At 40.2% G+C, this 21116-nt stretch overlaps 1 protein-coding gene across 5 annotated transcripts in view; it reads right to left on the bottom strand.

The window, feature by feature from the left end:
* Nucleotides 1-21116, bottom strand: part of LOC113115274 (cell adhesion molecule 2-like) — a 212208-nt gene that overhangs the window by 10638 nt on the left and 180454 nt on the right. For 3 of the 5 annotated variants that reach the window (XM_026282738.1, XM_026282735.1, XM_026282736.1), the window contains exons 6-8: nucleotides 17036-17197; nucleotides 16133-16223; nucleotides 12716-12894 (exon numbers count right to left, since the gene is read on the bottom strand). In XM_026282738.1, coding sequence (XP_026138523.1) covers nucleotides 12716-12894; nucleotides 16133-16223; nucleotides 17036-17197 — 432 coding nt within the window. Of the gene's footprint in view, nucleotides 1-4819; nucleotides 4847-12715; nucleotides 12895-16132; nucleotides 16224-17035; nucleotides 17198-21116 lie in introns of all 5 variants that reach the window. The other 2 variants (XM_026282737.1, XM_026282734.1) reach the window with 1 other exon arrangement.

The following is a 21116-nucleotide window of genomic DNA, read 5'->3' as shown; positions in this document are numbered from 1 at the left end:
TTTCCATTTGTGTTGTGGCTTGTTTCCATTGTGATGGGGCTTGTTTCCATTGTGATGTGGCTTGTTTCCATTTGTGTTGTGGCTTGTTTCCATTGTGATGGGGCTTGTTTCCATTGTGTTGTGGCTTGTTTGCATTGTGTTGGGGCTTGTTTCCATTGTGTTGTGGCTTGTTTGCATTGTGTTGTTGTGGCTTGTTTCCATTGTGTTGTGGCTTGTTTCCATTGTGTTGTGGCTTGATTGCATTGTGTTGTGGCTTGTTTGCATTGTGTTGTGGCTTGTTTCCATTGTGTTGTGGCTTGATTGCATTGTGTTGTGGCTTGATTGCATTGTGCTGTGGCTTGTTTCCATTGTGTTGTGGCTTGTTTGCATTGTGTTGTGGCTTGTTTCCATTGTGTTGTGGCTTGTTTGCATTGTGTTGTGGCTTGTTTGCATTGTGTTGGGGCTTGTTTCCATTGTGTTGTGGCTTGTTTCCATTATGATTTGGCTTGTTTCCATTTGTGTTGTGGCTTGTTTCCATTGTGATGGGGCTTGTTTCCATTGTGTTGTGGCTTGTTTGCATTGTGTTGGGGCTTGTTTCCATTGTGTTGTGGCTTGTTTGCATTGTGTTGTTGTGGCTTGTTTCCATTGTGTTGTGGCTTGATTGCATTGTGTTGTGGCTTGTTTGCATTGTGTTGTGGCTTGTTTCCATTTGTGTTGTGGCTTGATTGCATTGTGTTGTGGCTTGATTGCATTGTGCTGTGGCTTGTTTCCATTGTGTTGTGGCTTGTTTGCATTGTGTTGTGGCTTGTTTCCATTGTGTTGTGGCTTGTTTGCATTGTGTTGTGGCTTGTTTGCATTGTGTTGGGGCTTGTTTCCATTGTGTTGTGGCTTGATTGCATTGTGTTGTGGCTTGTTTGCATTGTGTTGTGGCTTGTTTCCATTTGTGTTGTGGCTTGATTGCATTGTGTTGTGGCTTGTTTCCATTTGTGTTGTGGCTTGATTGCATTGTGTTGTGGCTTGATTGCATTGTGCTGTGGCTTGTTTCCATTGTGTTGTGGCTTGTTTGCATTGTGTTGTGGCTTGTTTCCATTGTGTTGTGGCTTGTTTGCATTGTGTTGTGGCTTGTTTGCATTGTGTTGGGGCTTGTTTCCATTGTGTTGTGGCTTGTTTCCATTGTGATGTGGCTTGTTTCCATTGTGTTGTGGCTTGTTTGCATTGTGTTGGGGCTTGTTTCCATTGTGTTGTGGCTTGTTTGCATTGTGTTGTTGTGGCTTGTTTCCATTGTGTTGTGGCTTGATTGCATTGTGTTGTGGCTTGTTTGCATTGTGTTGTGGCTTGTTTCCATTGTGTTGGGGCTTGTTTCCATTGTGTTGTGGCTTGATTGCATTGTGTTGTGGCTTGTTTGCATTGTGTTGTGGCTTTTTTCCATTTGTGTTGTGGCTTGTTTCCATTGTGTTGTGGCTTGTTTCCATTGTGATGTGGCTTGTTTCCATTTGTGTTGTGGCTTGTTTCCATTGTGTTGTGGCTTGTTTGCATTGTGTTGGGGCTTGTTTCCATTGTGTTGTGGCTTGTTTGCATTGTGTTGTTGTGGCTTGTTTCCATTGTGTTGTGGCTTGTTTCCATTGTGTTGTGGCTTGATTGCATTGTGTTGTGGCTTGTTTGCATTGTGTTGTGGCTTGTTTCCATTTGTGTTGTGGCTTGATTGCATTGTGTTGTGGCTTGATTGCATTGTGCTGTGGCTTGTTTCCATTGTGTTGTGGCTTGTTTGCATTGTGTTGTGGCTTGTTTCCATTGTGTTGTGGCTTGTTTGCATTGTGTTGTGGCTTGTTTGCATTGTGTTGGGGCTTGTTTCCATTGTGTTGTGGCTTGTTTCCATTATGATGTGGCTTGTTTCTATTTGTGTTGTGGCTTGTTTCCATTGTGATGGGGCTTGTTTCCATTGTGTTGTGGCTTGTTTGCATTGTGTTGGGGCTTGTTTCCATTGTGTTGTGGCCTGTTTGCATTGTGTTGTTGTGGCTTGTTTCCATTGTGTTGTGGCTTGATTGCATTGTGTTGTGGCTTGTTTGCATTGTGTTGTGGCTTGTTTCCATTTGTGTTGTGGCTTGATTGCATTGTGTTGTGGCTTGATTGCATTGTGCTGTGGCTTGTTTCCATTGTGTTGTGGCTTGTTTGCATTGTGTTGTGGCTTGTTTCCATTGTGTTGTGGCTTGTTTGCATTGTGTTGTGGCTTGTTTGCATTGTGTTGGGGCTTGTTTCCATTGTGTTGTGGCTTGATTGAATTGTGTTGTGGCTTGTTTGCATTGTGTTGTGGCTTGTTTCCATTTGTGTTGTGGCTTGATTGCATTGTGTTGTGGCTTGATTGCATTGTGTTGTGGCTTGTTTCAATTGTGTTGTGGCTTGTTTGCATTGTGTTGTGGCTTGTTTCCATTGTGTTGTGCCTTGTTTGCATTGTGTTGTGGCTTGTTTCCATTTGTGTTGTGGCTTGTTTCCATTATGTTGTGCTATTTTTTGTTGTGGCTTGTTTCCTTTGCGTTGTGACTTGTTTCCATTGTGTTGAGGCTTGTTTTTATTTATGTTTTGGCTTGTTTCCTTTGTGTTGGGGCTTGTTTCCATTTGTGTTGTGCCTTGTTTGCATTGTGTTGTGGCTTGTTTCCATTGTGTTGTGGCTTGTTTTTATTTATGTTTTGGCTTGTTTGCATTGTGTTGTGGCTTGTTTCATTTGTGTTGTGACTTGTTTCCATTGTGTTGTGCTAATTTTGTTGTGTTGTGGCTTGTTTATTTTGTGTTGTACTTGTTTCCGTTGTGTTGTGGCTTGTTTTTATTTGTGTTTTGGCTTGTTTCTATTTGTGTTGTGACTTGTTTCCATTGTGTTGTGCTAATTTTGTTGTGTTGTGGCTAGTTTGTTTTGTTTTGTTTTTGTTTCCATTGTGTTGTGCTGATTTCATTGTGTTGTGGCTTGTTTCCATTGCGTTGTGCTAATTTTGTTGCACTGGGGCTTGTTTTCATCGTGTTGTGCTAGTTTCATTGTGTTGTGGCTTGGTTCTGTTGAGTTGCGACTTGTTTCCATTGTGTGATTTTGTTGTATTGTGCACTACAGGGCCACAGTACCATACACATATTTTGCAAAAGTTTCTGTGTTTACCATCGACTGGCAGACCGTTAATAATTTTCTATGGTAATCAACATCTTGTCACAAATAAATCTTAATTTGTTTGGAACTGATAAAGTTCCTCAAAGTATGTACTGCATTCTAAATAGAGATGACACCTGCGATACTATCTTTACGTGCTGTACATAATTGCTGTCATCTCCACACACTCATTTCGCAGCTCATGTTCACGGCACTTCCAGTGGAATATGGTGTGGGTGGCATAAAATATGATTAGGTTTTAAAAACAAATTAGAGTTGCTAATAATTAAAATCAATTCTTTCATGGGAGAGCAGGCTATGGAAAACTGACCTAAGACAAATAGTTAGAACACATCGAGGTGGAACATTCAGCACAGAGACTGCAGTGAAAGAGACGATCAAGCTGAAAAATCAATGGTTCACGAAACAAAAACAGGACAGAAACTGCACATACAAAACAAAACATGTTTTCAAAAGGCATACCATGCATAGACTGATGACTTATATATTTTTTTTTATAATGTCAGCAATTCGACAGTCACTGCTGCTACTCGGTTCTAGTGAGCTTAACAAGAACTTGAAGCTTTGTGTTCTACAAGGACACTGAGCTATCTTCTCAATATACAAGAGTCAAACTTGGAAATAAACCCCCCCCCTTCCAATATGATGTTTTATCAGAAATATGAAATATTTTTTTTTGTGCTTTTGCTCAAATCGTTTCTGGTCAAATATACAGTTATATATATATATATATATATATATATATATATATATATATATATATATATATATATCAGGGCTGGGCAAGTTAACGCGTTATTATCGCATTAATTGATTAACGCCGACAATTATTTTATTGTGCATTAACAAAGTTTTTTATTATTACGAAAGTCCATCACTCACTGGCTCTGAATACACATAGAGACAAATCACAGGTCACAGAATGCAACGAGCTCGTAATCATGGCTTTATACGTTGGAAATAGGACGTTTCCGATAGCACATGAAGACAACAAAGAAGCGCTCTCGCTCAACACAGTGGAGTGAATCGTTTTGTTAACTGTGTGGTTTGTTATTTTGAGTCGAATGGGACGCTGTAAACACCACCCTCTCACAATATATTGCTATACAGATCTATCGCTTTTGCCGCTCTGAAATATTCACGAAATCATGCAGAACGAATTAGAAGATCTGCACTCCGGTGCGGTTAGCGCCCACACTCACTGATCTATATAGTAAATGGAATGGAAAAAAAAGTGGACAAAACACTACATTTGAGGGCATAAAAATGTGATTAATCGTAGTCAATAATGTGATTAATCGATATAAAAAATGTTAATCGTTGCCCAGCACTAATAGATATATATTTCTAAGAACATCTAGAGATCTATCCTTGTGCCATTGACCATTATATAATATAAACTGTATTTCTATCTCTTCTAGATTCTTCCTAACCATAAAAATATTAATTTCCTTTCACTGACGTCAGTAAGCGGTCCAAAGGTTTAAGCATCCCTCATGTGAATGACAGCACCATAGAGCACCATGACATTTCACAAAGATCAGCAGTGCTCCCATGCAAGGCAATGGCTCCCAGCTCATGCTATGGAGGAGGTTAATTGGCGTAACCCGTCACCCCACTCCACAAGCCACATTACAGCGCCCTGTCTCGCAATGATGATGTCAGCACTCCAGCAAAAAAAATATTTACCTGTGGTTGTACCTGGGAAATCTTTAGCTGTTGCCATGGACGCAGACAGAAAGGGGCAGTAAGGGAAGACAAGGGTGAGGACATCACAAAGGGAGAGAAGAAAAAAAAAAAAACTGGCCACAAAACTCAAAACCATTAATGAAGACACCAACTGACTGCATTAACCTGCAGTCGGAATGATGAAACATGAATGAATGGGACGACATGATGGTTTCAAGTACAAGTTCAGTGTACAAACATACACATCCTGCAAAACATTTCCATTTGGACATATTGAGAATAATACATCCACGCTAATCTCCGATGTCTACTACGTCCCGCTGCACTGCTCTGTAATGATGCTACTTATCATGTAAATCGCTCCGTATTTCAAGCCAGTGAAGCTGAAGATATTTTTACTATATTAATGCCAGTTTAGTCATTTGAGTTACTGGCCTCTTTATCTTACGCAGATGGAGAGAACCAGCATGACAAATTGGGACACTTTAGGTCTCATTCACCGTGCGTACTTGAAATTGTGTGTGTGAAATCTGTATGAATCTTTTCACAAACAAATCATGATTCATCAATACATTTTGTACTCTGAATTTATGATTTTATTTTTAACTGTAATAATAAAAATGCATAAAAAAGGATTATCAATTAAATAAATAAATAAATGTTTGTAAATTTTTTAAGAAAAAAAAGTTATATTAAGATTTACTTGGTCACACCATTGATATTCGATTTTGAAAATTACCTAAACTTTTTTAAACTGGCATGAATTTGCACAAAAATATATACTAACTAACTAACTAACTAACTAACTCTTGTCCATTGTACGTGAAAGACAATTATTTTCTTGGTTACACCACTTGACACTTGACATTTGGCAAAAATGCTTCTCATTGTATAAAATATTATTGTTTGTATTTTAAAGGAGGGGTGAAATGCTATTTCATGCATACTGAGTTTTTTACACTGTTAAAGAGTTGGATTCCCATGCTAAACATGGACAAAGTTTCAAAAATTAAGTTGAACGTTTGAAGGAGTATTTCTGTTCCAAAAATACTCCTTCCGGTTTGTCACAAGTTTCGGAAATTTTTTTTCGAGTATGGCTCTGTGTGACGTTAGATGGAGAGGCTGAGCACAGACAATCACTGATCAGAGCGAGAGCGTCGCGAAATGTCACAAAAGGAGTGTGTTTTTGGTTGCCAGGGCAAGACAACCCTGCACAGATTACCAAAGAGGGACATTAAGGGACCAGTGGATGGAGTTTATTTTTACAGAGCATCAACGGAGTTGTGCAAGTGTTTGTGTTTGTTCCCTGCATTTCGAAGATGCTTGTTTTACAAACAAGGCCCAGTTTGACGACGGATTTGCGTATCGTTTATTTCTTAAGGATGATGCAATCCCAACGAAAAAGGGTCACGATCGTGTGTTGGAACCGCATGCGGTGAGTAAAACTGCTTCAAATATCTCTGCCTCCTTGTTAGTGCGTCCCCTCCCATGCCGGAGACCCGGGTTGAGCCCCACTCGGAGCGAGTCGTTGCTGCTGCTGCTCTCGTTCAGTTTCAGCCTCGGGATCTGATTCTGGATCATAAATAAACGGCAGAATCTGACTGTTAGCCATGGTTTTTTTTGGATGATGGTTTTTTCCTCAAGGTAATGTCAAAGCTTTCAAACGCTCTCAATGCAAAAGCCTACTGGCGCTCGTGATTCTTTAGCTCCGCCCACACATCACGCCTCCTGTCGGTCGTGTTTTTCCGGGAAAAATCAGTACAGACTATCTTTCTCTTATGAATATAATAAAACTAAAGACTTTTGGAGTTATGAAGGATGCAGTACTACTTTATAGGTACTCAAGATTAACAGGATATTGAGTGAAAACGAGCATTTCACCCCCCCCCCCCTTTAACAACATTTATTGAGTTTTCTCCCATGAAAGTATATCCATGACCCTTCCACAATATGACATTTATTTCTAACTTTTCCAGATTCTTTCTAACAGACATAAAAATAATATACTCTGGGTGTAATCATGTTAAGATTATTATTATTTTTTTTTTTATACATATTTGTTTCATGTTAAATGCATGCATTTCATCATATAGACTATAGCTTTAGATAAGTCTGTTATCTCTTGTCTGTTTTGAGGATGACAAACTGGTTCCCTTTCAGTCAGTGTCGATGTCACGTCGGTAATAACCAGCTTTGAGATCCCAAAGTTGGTCATTACTGACTGTTCCCTTCTTCAGGGAACAAAGGTTACATACTGTAACAAACAAACTTCCTAATCATCGGGAAGAAGGAGGCGGGAACCGGCGCACAATCAAAACTCATTTTAATATCCAAAAATAAACACAAAACAGCGCGTCAGCCCCTCACGGCGACTGACGCGCATAAATAAAAAGCAAACATAAACTAATGTCCCAGGCCTGGTCCTCTCTCGTCCTTCACGGTCGTCGCTCCAGTTTTATATCCTTCCATCTCCTACGTGGGACTCGATACTAGCGGTGGGGCTCAGGTGTAGCTCATCTCCAATCACTACACCTGGCCTCACTCCTCGTTCCCACGCCTCTCGGCCCCGCCCCACTCGCCACATACCCCCATCGCCCCTCGCAGGCCGGGGGGTACCCTCGAGACTGCGCTCTACCCCCCCCCCCCCCCCCCCCCTTCCCTCCGGGGGGGGACCGCTCACGGGGACCTGCAGGAACCTGGGGGTAGGACAGACGAGGCGAGAGAAAAGGAGATGGAAGGAGAAGCGACAAGGACGAGAGAGGGGAGAGAGGAAAAAAAAAAAAAAAAAAAAATCCGGTTCCCAGACGCACTGCTGCTCGGCCCTCCACCAGCTGGGTGATCTCCTCCGCGGTGCCTGGCGGTGGCACTGGACGGCCCTCGGCGGACGGCGCGACACTCCTCCGCCGCCCGATGGACGGCGACGGCTCCTCCGATTTTGGGCAGCGGCAGGAGTCCCCCGTTCCCTGCCCCTCCGGATTCCGTCACGGAGGCGGCAGGCTCCGGCCCCCTGGCGAACGGCGCCGACTCCTCCGCTCCCTCACGGACGGCAGCCGCCCCTCCTTGTCGTGGGCGGTCGGCAGCGAGCTCGCCCGTCCCCGGCAACTCGCTCCAGCCCACCGCCTCGAGCGTCCCTGGCGGCACATACCTCGCCTGCTCGAGGGCACCGCGGATTCACCACAGCGGCGAGGGATCTTCAGCAGCGCGTCCCTCCTTCTCCCGGGCTTCGGCACCACTGTAACAAACAAACTTCCTAATCATCGGGAAGAAGGAGGCGGGAACCGGCGCACAATCAAAACTCATTTTAATATCCAAAAATAAACACAAAACAGCGCGTCAGCCCCTCACGGCGACTGACGCGCATAAATAAAAAGCAAACATAAACTAATGTCCCAGGCCTGGTCCTCTCTCGTCCTTCACGGTCGTCGCTCCAGTTTTATATCCTTCCATCTCCTACGTGGGACTCGATACTAGCGGTGGGGCTCAGGTGTAGCTCATCTCCAATCACTACACCTGGCCTCACTCCTCGTTCCCACGCCTCTCGGCCCCGCCCCACTCGCCACACATACGTAAGAGACGTTTCTTAAAATTCATTAATATAATAACCATTTCATGCGTCCATGCAATTATTAGTAAACAAGACCTGATGTTTAAGTGATGAATTGCAGTGTCTATGGACGTTTTTAAAGGTTCACAATGTCAGTGTTGCTTGTCCCCATGTGCTTGTTTGTCCACACTGGAGTATTACATCTGCCCTTCGATTTACTGAAACAGAGCAGATGTCTGATTAGAAATGCCTTTTATCTCTCACCTCTTTGACAGCCTGACAACAAGAATTTCATCTTTGGCTAGCTTTTTTTCCCCACAACACAAAAACCAAAAACCTTTTAGTCCAATTTGCACAATGAGGAAAAAAAGAATGTCTGATGTAAAAAGGTGGAGGTGACGTTAAGTGGCAGTGAGAGAGATGGAGAAAGACAGAGATGGGAAGATCCACATCCGTGCTGTAGTTCAAACGCAGCGTGACTGTTCCCCCCTCATTTCTGCTGCAGGCTGAGTGTGTTTACCACAGGGTTTCTGATCTGGGTGAATCTCACAAACCTGTCAAGAGCATGTCTAGGCCACGTTTCACTTCAAATTCAAAATATATACAAAACTACATTTTGATTAAAGAAATTTACGTTTTTAGTGTTGTTGATGGGGATTTTGCCAATAATGTTACCACAAGCTACTAGCATTGGGAAATATGTTTTATTTTATTATTATTTGTTTAAGTATATATATATATATATATATATATATATATATATATATATATATACAGGTGCATCTAAGCGTAGTCTCGAGGGTACCCCCCGGCGAGTGGGGCGGGGCCGAGAGGCGTGGGAAAGAGGAGTGAGGCCAGGTGTAGTGATTGGAGATGAGCTGCACCTGCGCCCCACCGCCGGTATCGAGTCCCACGTAGGAGATGGAAGGATATAAAACTGGAGCGACTATAGTGAAGGACGAGAGAGGACCAGGCCTGGGACATTATTTTATGTTTTGGTTTTTATTTGCGCGCACCAGTCGTCCGCGAGGGGCTGGTGCGCTGTTTTGTATTTTTTTTGAATATTAAAATGTTTTGATTGTGCGCCGGTTCCCGCCTCCTTCTTCCCGATTAATATGGAGTTTTAATTTCATTACAGAGCCCTACCAAGTATTGAGTACACGTATAGACATGAACATACTTTCCAGAAGGCCAACAATTCAAAATTATTATTATTATTATTTTATTTTTGTATTGGTCTTAGGAAGTATTCTTATTTGTTGAGATGTTAATTGTGAGCCCAAATCACCACAATTAAAAGAACCAAAGATTTAAAAGACTTCAGTCTGTGTGGATTGAATTTATATCTATCTATCTATCTATCTATCTATCTATCTATCTATCTATCTATCTATCTATCTATCTATCTATCTATCTATCTATCTATCTATCTATATATAATATTCAGTATTCTTTGTTCAATAAATGTTTCAAAAGAACAACATATTTTGAAAACAGTTTTAACATTTCTTAAATATTTTGTGAAATTATAAAAGTTTTATTAATGCATCCTTGCTGAATAAAATTATTTCTTAATAAGCATTTCTTAAAATATTATATATATATATATAATATTATATATATGACATCGTTAAAAAAATCTTTAGGGTGAAACATGACCTGGATATGTTTTTGGGCAATTGACCCATCAGCCCTGTTATACACATGACCGTGCCCCAAAAAGCTTTATTTACATGTTTATTTTCAGCTTTTCTTGTTGGTCAAGGCTTCTCTTTTGGTTCCCTAATGTTTAATGCTTAAGTTCTGGATCAGAAACGTGAGTGTTTGCTCGTTTCCTCTGCTTGGACTTCAAACGCGAGCTGTTTTGATCAGTCTTTGCCTCCTGCGCCCTTTCTTTACTCTTCTCCCAAACTGATTACCGATACATAATTAGCCATTTTAAATAAGACCTAAGACTGGAGAGGAGGAAAAAGTTAAAAGAAGCATAAATACAACTCAGCATTTTCAAGCTATTTGGCAAGGATTTCGTTTAGGGTCAAATTGCCTCACAAGTGCCTCTGGAAGCATTTCATCTCCGGCAGCGGGGCGTGCTTCTGAAAACACGTCAATTTTATGGATGTTTGCATGCTTTTCCGAGCAAGTAAACGAAACTCTTTTTCATCTGTTCTCATGGTTTTAATTGAGAGGGGGTTGGGAGCGAACACATGCTGATTATAGGAAGCAAGCAATAAATATTTTAAATTTCCAAGCCAGCGCCGGATTAAACCCACGAGACGTAAATGCTGATGCTCATTTAAAAGTCAGAGGAGAACTCGGGGCTCCGAGTAGCCAGAAGTAGTCTCGTCTGCTCAGACCTACTGCTTGGTACAATTAGACTATACATTACACCTGCAGGAGAGATGTCACAGGTCTCTCAGCAGCTCAATATCACTCACATAGGAGCGTGCAGACCAATATTTGGATTTTCCCATCCAGCGGAGAAATCCGATTGGTCATGGATGCTGCTGTTTTCTAGGCTCATGCTTGTCTTTCTGCAAACTCTCTGCTGCTGCAGGCTTGACTTCTGAGGTTTCGCTTTTGTCTTTATGGGCTTTTTAAACTTTGATTTATACAATAGCAGAGAGGAGAGAGTGGAATTTAAGGGGGAACCCTGTGAGTGAATGGCTCTGTGAGTTATATTGTTACTACCTATGCCAGCACAACTCTAATACACTATAGAGCTACCCATATACAGTATAGTGGTCTCCAGTCACTACAATATATATATATATATATATATATTCAGGGGTATGCTACATGTGCTGTAGCATAGTCAACACATCAAAATTTGTGTACTTTATTAATAAACCATGACAACAAATTTAAAACAATTATCTAAAATGAACTTTAAAATGTTTCATAACATTACAAATTGCACTTTTTACAACTGTACTTAGGTGTCTTAAGAAACATGCACTAAGTACATTTAAGTAGCTTTTAATATCATTAATGTTATATTATCTGCAAGTGCACATTCAGTAGAATTAAGCACACTTTATTTTCACAAGATTTAGTTGAATCAGAATCGGAATCATTCAAATTCCTTATGATACCCATTTCCAAGGATAAGACACGCAAAACAAAACTGAGTAATGTTACACACCCGATTTGCCATCCTATTGAACATATTACTAACATAACACAATTTGCCATCCTACTTTGTATTTTTTTTGCCTCTTCTAAACACCAGACATTCCCATTTCTTTCTGTCCCTGCAAAAAAAAAAAAAAAAAGTGTGCCTACCAGCAGACACATTAATACATGGGAATTAATATGGTAACTGGAGATGAATTGGGAGTGCGTGATTTCAAATGACATTTATTGCCACTCGGCAGTCATACCATTAGCAAATTAGGTTCATTCGAGAGCAGAGTTGGACAACTCATCCTGAAAGGAAGGGCTTAATAAATATCACTCGGGTGAAGTAAGACATCTAGATGAATTAGAAGGTAATGAGTCATGTGAATGAGATTCTCCCTCTCTTTTTCTCTTTACACCTGCCTGTCACTCGCTTCCTCTCGTCTCTTTAACCTGAGGGTCGAGGTTTGAATGGTTAGTTGTTGCTATAGTAAATATTGCAACAAAAAGTGTTCATTTCAGTCGAAGACTATTCAAAAGTAGTTAGCATGTCGCTAATATACTGTTATGCTAACAGATAACTTTCTGTAACCTGATTCATTCGAAGAGATTCTATCTTGTACATGAGTCTTTATTTTGTGTGTCTGTTTGTCTTTTTCCAAATAAATCTGGGGTAATGGAAAAGCATGGAGAGCTTTGGGCTCGACTTTCAAAAGGCATCTGTCCATAAAGGCCCCTCCTGTTGAGACAAATCCCGTGTCTTTGTTTTTAGTACAACAAATGTGTATCTTCCAAATGATCTCAAAGATTGCTGTTTGGGTCTATTAAAAAGCGTTGCTACAAATCCGTCTCTGTCCCAAGCGTTCTGTATCTTCCTTCCAATTTTAGCTTGACAAATGTTATCTGCATTAGCAGTGGACCCTTAATTGTGTGTTCTTCTCTTGCTTTACTTCCTGTTTTGGAGAACCAACTTATCATTTCTGGCTCTGTCTCATTTTGGTGGCAAATACTGCAGCCACCAGCAGTTTCTGCTGTATACCCTCAAACACACAACCCCCTGATAAACTAGGCCATGAAGAGTTTACTGAGTGCGTATGTGTGTTTAGATGCGTATTACAATGGATATTAACAAACTTTCACAAATAAACTAAATAATGAGAACATATGAGAATATAAATAAATAAACTCATGGATTTATTGCCCTCCAGAGGTTATGATGACCCAGAAGTACTTACCGTACACATACAGTGTAAATTCATCCCTGTTGGTGCCGAGTTGGTTGCTGGCCTCACAGCGATATGTGCCGTTGTCTGTTTTGTTCAGTGTGGTTATGATTAGATCTCTACCCTCCACAATCATTCGTTCAACATCAGGAAGCTCACCTCCATCTTTTGTCCAAAAAACTGGCTCAGGCCTGAGAATGAAAGAGTAATATAGCTTGATGTCTCAGAAAATTCAAAAACTCGGAAAACACTGGTATGTCTGTACATAAGAAGGTTCACAATCCTGTGATTATTATGCATAGAAATGCAATTTAATTACATTTTACTGGGTCATTTTAAGTTTTATTTTGTGTTCATACAAGCTACTGCAATAAACTATAGAGTTTAACAAAGGATTCACGCATTCCCAAAACTGCAGGGAAGCTGTTATTTTATCAAAATATTATATTAAAATATTGAAATTGGCATGCAGTGCTAGGAAACGTCTCAGTTTACGCATGTAACTATGGTACCCCAGAGGGAATGAGATGCTGTGGCCCCTAGGGGGCACATTGGGGAATGCAGCCTGCATGACCGGTGTCTTAAGCATGTGTGGAACAACTCCAATCTATTGGCCCACTTAGCCCATGACGTCATAGGCGGTATGCCTGGAAGTATGAAAGGCCACCTGCTGAATATGTCATCCTCTTTAGCTGTCTGAAGGAGACGTAGACAGGCAGTCCGAATGTGTGGCAAGGGGGCACAGCGTCTCATTCTCTGTGGGGAACCATGGTTACATGCGTAACCAGAGACGTTCCCCGTTTAGGAAACTCAACACTGCACCGACTAAGGGGCACTTTGGAGAACAAGATCCAAACACTGTGCCGAGGCGCATGCCTGTCCACCTGGTGGGAGGAGCACCAAGGAAACGAAAGGGTTTCCTCAGAAAGGGGCCATGCCACTGACAACACAGGCCACTCATGCAACTTTACAGAAATGGGGGAACCAACCTCAGGTAGCTTTACTAAGAAGGACCCTAAACCATGTCAGTCCCAAGTAAACAATTCACAGCTAGCCTAGATAGCCTTCCTGCAGAGCTACCCAGACCACAGATAGTGGGCTATCTACTTACTACCCCAGAAGTGGAGATAACACTGCCTATGCAAGGGCTCAAAGAGACCGCTACTTAAAAACCCTAGGAAGAGTAGCAGTCACTGAGCTAGCACAGATATCCTCAGATTGGTATGCACCTAGAAAGGGCTACCAGAAGGGGGACCTACTGAAACTACCCAGACACAAAGATGGGCTGTCTACTTACGACCCAAAGAGGGGAGACTGTCTAGGTAAGGGCTCAAGAGGCCGCTACCTAAAATCGTAAGCAGGGGGGCGATCAGTGAGCTAGCACACAGCTATCCTCAGATAGCTAGGAAAGGGGCCAACTCCACGAGAGGGCTCACTGCAATTACAGTAGAATACAGCTAGCCACAGATGGCTGGAAGCCAAAAACAATGGCTGGAATATAACCACCGTCAGAAGGCAATATTAAGGAGGTCCCCCAATTTGTGTCAGTCTCACAGTAGGCTAGCAAAGCATTGTGATATTGACTAAGATCTCACAAGAGGGAGATCCACACCATCAGTAAATGATTCGCTAAAGAGCGAACACAAAACATCATAGTCTGAGATCAAGCCTGATGTAAGCAGTAGCCATAGCACCAGAGAGCTGGACTCAGCTATCTTCAAATGGCAATTCTCTCAGATAAGGTTGAAGATTGCCCAGGCCACGGAAGTGGGCCATCTATTTAAAACCCTGAAGGGGAGACAGCACAGTCCAGGCAAGGGGTTCTCAGAGACCAAAATCTAAAAATCCTAAAAGGGAAGCGGACTCCATGCTGGAACACAGCTATCCTCGAATAGCAGGCCCCTAAACAAAGGCTTCAACACTTACTCGAAAACTTGTGCCAAGGGGAACCCAACCTAGTTATTAGAATCTAGGCTAGAATATAGCTGCCCTCAGACCGCCATATTCCAGAGCAAAATATATTCCTCATAAGCGCTCTAGGTGCTAAAAATCCTGGGAGAGAAACCTCGCAAGCCTCTCTCCGCTGAATCTGCGGAGAGAGGCTTGCGAGTTTTCTCTCCCAGGATTTTTAGCACCACCGAAAATAACATTCATATTAGAGAGGCATGGCTGAGCCGAATACAGCTCCACCCACGATCTCGCAGGATCAGGGCTGAAAAGACTGCGTACTCAGACTTCATCGTCATAACAACCCAACAATATCTGTGGCATCTGCCAACCCGTATAAAGAGGGTGTGCAGATGCCGAAGATCAAAAAGATGACCGTGAGGTTAGATAAACTGTGCCATGGCAATGACGGAACCGGGCTGCAAAACACAGTCACTCTGCTCCATATCCCTTTGGGAATAGGAACAAACATGAGCGGAGCATGGACATTGTGACTTATCAAAATGAGTGCATAACTCTGAACGCATGTGCTCTTTGCTGAGACAAACGCAAAAGCAGAACATGCCCACAGTGTTAGAATTCAAACACAGAGGAACACATTTCCTAAGGCGTTGCTCGATTTGAGCACTATCCTCGGGATCCGATAACCCGAAAAAGGGCATCTCAACCCGGCAAATCCTGTGATCTGGGTCTCCGCTGTGCCTCGGCAACAGCAGGACCAAAAACGCGAGATGCAAACACTTGTCATTCATCTCTCGAGAAGAGAGAAAGACACGAATGGAGCTTCTCATTGGATAACACTCACAACTCGAGGGCTCTGAATGCATAAGCTCCTGACCAAAACAGATGACAGATAGATTGTGTGCATCCTCAAGTGCCAGAAACCTCTGGAACAGAGGCACACACTTCCACAACGCTCTCCTGGTCTATCACACGCACTTCAAAAGTGGATGACGTATTCAGCAGGTACCCTTTTATACTTCCGGGCATCTTGCCTATGACGTCATGGGCCAGGTGGGCCAATAGATTGGCGTTGTTTCATAAGTGCTTCAGACACCGGTCATGCAGGCTGCATTGATTCCCCAATGTGTCAAGCTTTTTTTGAAGACAAGAACACATCTAATATAAATGCCCCCTGTTGTACTGCCATTGTAAATATGGAACAAAAACAAACATTTGGTTGAACCTAATCCTTTAATCTGTTTAGGGAATAGGTCTAGTAGGCTGGTGGTAGAAAAGATTTGTCTCTCATTTTGTTATCATTTCTGTTCAAGGAACTTTTTACAGTTTTGTCCTCTACCTCTGGAAGGCCACTTTAAAAGAGTTCTGATTTATACTATCTGATTTAGTATTATTGCTTTTTGTTCCCAGCATGCAGATAAGAGCTGCCTTTAAATGTGATGATTCTGCAACTTCAACTTCATAAGACAAACCATATTCAAACAATGTTCACGTAAGTGATTAAAAGAAAGCTGCACTCACAGTGGGTTGCCTTTGGATACACACTCCAGTTTGAAGTATTGTCCTTCCTGAGGTACTATTACTGAGCGCACAATCTGTACCTGAGGGGGATCTGGATTGAGAACAAAAAAACACAAAATAAAACAAAAACCAAAAAAGCAAACCAAAGAATAAAAAAAAAGGAAAACACACCCACCCCCCCAAAAACAAAAAAGAAACAAAAAAACACAAAAGACAATAAAGAATCACACAAAATAAAACAAAAGGCAAAACAAAATAACCAAAACATAAAAAACACCAAACCGCAAAAAAGAAAGAAATAAAAAAAACAAAACAAGCAAAACATAACAAAAAACAAACAAACAAAAAAGACACAAAAATCACGAAGCAATACAAAAACACAAAATAAAACAAAATCACAAAACAACCAAAGTAAAACAAAAACACAAAATTTAAACAAAAAGTCAAACAAAAACAAAACATCCAAAGCAAAACAATAACACAAAATGACCAAAACATAACAAAACACAAAATAAAACATAAATGCAAAGTAAAATAAAAACACAAAACAACCAAACCACAAAATGTAAAAAATGTATGCGGAAAAGGAATCTTCATTGTAAAAATTATTTCCACATAGAATGAAACATTGTAAGCTACTAGCATTTTGTATCACACCACAACTACTTTTTGGACAAAAATAGCTTGTTAATATAAATGTTTTACTATTTTTATTTTACAGTAATTTAGCTACTGTTACACTACTGCAAAACATTACTAAATAGTGGTTATTGTACACACAACCCTGTCTCTGCTCCTTTTTAAACTACAGTAATGCTGACAGACATCCTGTTTCAGCTAATCTGAGAGCAGTTTCTGTCAAACTAAAGTCTGGAGGGAAACTGATCCAAAAATATAACTCACAGTGAACCTCCAGCACTTCTGTAACCTGGTGCGGCAAAGAGCCCAGAGCTATGTGCTCCACCACACAGGTGTAGGCTGCTCCATCGTCTGTCCTGTCCACCTTGAGGTGTATGGTGCTCCTGACCATGAATGACCTCCCAGTGGCATTTACCTCCTTCTGACCTGCCAGAACACAGTCACAAGAAAACCTTGTTTACCATACAGCACTGTACATAGTATGTTTCATTTAGTATATTACGCATTATGATAATTAAGTGTTCTGTGGTACCCAAGACTGCAACAATATATAGGATGAATTGCTTGTTGTAATATGTATTCATAAGTGACATTGGATACAATTCTCCACTACTGAAAATTTCAGTGTTTTTGAAGAAATTAGTTAAGTAAATAAGTTAATGACTCACTGATAAAAACACTAACTTCTTCCACAATCACAACAACATTAAATTCTTCTGTTTGCAGAAAAGTTTTTGTTTGCAATCACACAGACAAAGAACAGCAATCCCCCAATAGAAACTATCCTAATATCCTATACAGCTCAAAACATAGTCCCTTTCGGCCGTGAATTTATTGGAAAGCCTGTGGAAATGCGAAGATCAAAACATAATTTAAAGCTTGTAAGGAATCCTTATAACGCCTGTGAGTGGAACAGCACAGAAAGTGATACAGAATCAGTAACCAGAGACAATAGCAGTTATGTCTGCGTGCCGTGAAAGCCCTGGATCAGTAAAACATCACCCTGAAGGATTGCCTCCAGCAAACATCTCACTACACATATACATGCATGACCTGCCCAGATAAAACATGGGAATATCTCTCTTTCCCTCGATGTGCACACACACATTCAGAACATCTGTGTTGTCTTTGCTTTTGCTTTCTTTTTTCTTCTTCAAAACATCAGTATAGCACTGAAGAAAAACACTAAAATGGTAAACCCATTTTACTTCTGTAATATGCTCAACTGGTAAAGCATTGCGCCGGGAACACAAAGGTTGCGGGTTCAATTCCCAGGGAACACTAGTATTAATACAATGCATTTCCTGAATGTGCTGTAAGTCACTTTGGATTTAGCACCTGTCACATGTAATGTAATGTATTTCTGAGTGAAACAGGATGATGTGAGCCGAAAAGGAAAGTCATTTCAGAGGTGAAGCAAACTATTACCTTTTGATACAAAAGAATGTGTGTTGCTTGGAAATAATGCACTTCTTGTATTCACTCACAGTAAGACTACAACTATTGAAGTCAATTGTTTTCATATATATATATATATATATATATATATATATATATATATATATATATATATATATATATATATATATATATATATATATATTAATTACATAATACGATGAATGATCAATTGACTGAATCTGTCAATATTAGCTGACAAGCCAAAAAGACATTACATACTGTGGCAGATAAAAGCATGGAATGTGTCAATATAATTAGGCAAACTTTAGAATTTTTATTAAATTAATTTTCAATTTAATTGAATTATTTACTTTTTAGGAAAGGATAAATAATTATTTCATTACCCCAAGCTTTTGAATAGTAGTTTACATGGAACTCTATGCTACAGTGTTCAAAACACTCACGTTAATACCATGGTACAATTTGTTAGTGGGGATAATAACATGTTATTACTACGAAATATGTAAGAGTTATTCTTCGAATATTTTTTATATGAATTTGGGCCCCTGCTGGTACTCAATATGATGAATGACTAGTATGTAATTTCATATACAGCATCTGGTGATAAATAAATACAAAAAGTGTTGATTCTGATTGCTGTGGAATATGGTGCAGTGCGATATCCGGTCAGTGGTGTGAAAGCTAGACATTGTGAGTAACTAAGCAGCTGAAATCACCTCTCTCTCTCTCTCTCTCTCTCTCTTTCTCTCTATCCACACTAGCAACAGTCTGTCAAACGCTCCCTTTGCATTGCCTGCAGCACTGCCCTGCTCCTCTAGATGCATGCTATAATTTGACGCTTCAGGATGATTGATCACCTTTTTTTGAAGATGAACTAAACCGCAAAGAAATGCCCTTTTTTTTTTTTAAAGAGATAGTTCACCCAAACATAAAAAAATTCTATTTTATCACCATTTACTCACCCAAAGTATCAAAGATTTTATCGTAATGTAAGTTATCGTAAGGATTTGTTGGTGAGTAAAGGATGAATATTTGGTGAATTATCCCTTTTAAAGTAGTGTCTCTATAACAGAGGGACATTTGATGCCAATTATGTAGTTGTACGAAGGATGTTTATTTTGTTTACTCACTCTAATGAGTGTATGTTGTTTATCTCATTCTTTCAGAAGGACTGCGGACCACTCCAATCTGCTGTTTCTCACCCTCCTCCAGAACAGACCTCTGTAACTCTTCTGGTGTGTAGGTAAAACTCTAGCAGTCAAGAGCTATTACATTTCTCAGAGACTAGCTAGAAATATATAATGCTTTTGTTTACATTTTAATGTTGCAAGTGTTGCCAAGGAGCTGCTATGTGTTTCTAAGGTGTTCTTAAAGTGCTTCTAGTGCATTCCGAAGCTGTTGCTAGGGTGTTCTGAGTGTCATGGCACATGGTTTCTAGGGTATTCTGTATTTTTTCTTTTCTAATTGCGAATCTGATTACTTCGAAAACTAATAGGACATCTCTACTCAATAAGCCACATGACTGAAGTTATCTGTTATTCAATATGATTTATATTTAGTTCTTAGGCGTGATGTTTGCTCAAATCCCCTACTGTAAGCATAAATATACAGTAGCTCAACTGGTAGAGCACTGCACCTTAAAGCACAAGGTTGTGGGTTTGATTCCTTGGGAACACATAATAGGTAAAAATTTATAGCCGAAATGCACTGTAAGTCGCTTTTGATAAAAGCGTCTGCTAAATGCATACATTTAATTTAATTTAAATTTAATATAAGAATGTATGCGTGTGCGAGTGTACTGTATACGTATGTTAGTGTTGTCAAATGAATAATCGCGATTAATATCTGAGTAATGTATGAGTGTGTACTGTGTATATTTATTAAATATATATGAATATAAACACATGCATGTATATATTTAAGACAAATATTTTATGTTTATGTATTAAATATATTTATATAATAATATAAAATATAATAATATAAAAATGTATACAGATGTAAATAGTTTCAAAACATATATTTTATGTGTGTGTGTATTTATATTTACATAAAAAATAAACAGTACACATGTTTCATGTAAACAAAAACTTGTATTTTGAATACGATTAATTACAATTAATTGTTTGAAAGCACTAGTATATATACATATGTATGTATAAAATGTACATTTTGACTTCATTTTTTCTTCTGGAAAACATTACATATATTTTGAGAGAACTTTCAGTTTGGTGTTGTTTTTTTGCACATATAATAGAAGTCAAAACAGTTTTTTCAAAATGTCCTTTGCGTTCTGCAGGAGAAATCGTTTTTGTGTGATCTGTCCCTTAAAAAACGAATGGTGCACTCAAAGTAAGTACAAATTTAGGTACACATTAACTAGTAGTTACTAAACCCCTGCTGTGAACTTCATGTCCCATTTTAAGAAAGTCCTCAGGAACGGCTGGTGCAATCCCATCCAGATGTGGCAGAACAGCATAAAAAGCAAGTGAAAGATTGGCCCAGAGGAAATTAGAGTAGTATATTTAGCACAGATCTAGATATAGTAAACTGCATCTATCCCCGTGGTAAATAAGCTCTCAGGAGATCCTCGATTTGTGCTGAAGTTTCAAGATTTGCAAGCACAGGCCGCACTGGAAGTTCTGTCGACGGCAGCCAGGGTATCCATTAACATGACCTGTCCACAAGGCTTCGTATCTCCCTGACCATCCAAGAGTGAGTGGTATCGCACCGTGTTACATATTCTGTTTGGGCCTGTGTGCTGGTCTCCAGAAGCACATCCAATCCGTCTCACAAGATCAGATCACAGAGCGAGATTCTTTTGAATCAGAGTGAGTGACAGGCGGTCCGACTGTGATGCTCTGTTCCCGCGTGCCACTGGCCTTTAAGTGCGGCTTGCGTGAATGCCATCTCTGAGTCTGGC

Source organism: Carassius auratus, chromosome 15 (assembly GCF_003368295.1).
Source record: "Carassius auratus strain Wakin chromosome 15, ASM336829v1, whole genome shotgun sequence".
Classification (NCBI taxonomy): Eukaryota; Metazoa; Chordata; class Actinopteri; order Cypriniformes; family Cyprinidae; genus Carassius; species Carassius auratus.
This window is presented reverse-complemented; position numbering and strand designations above follow the sequence as displayed.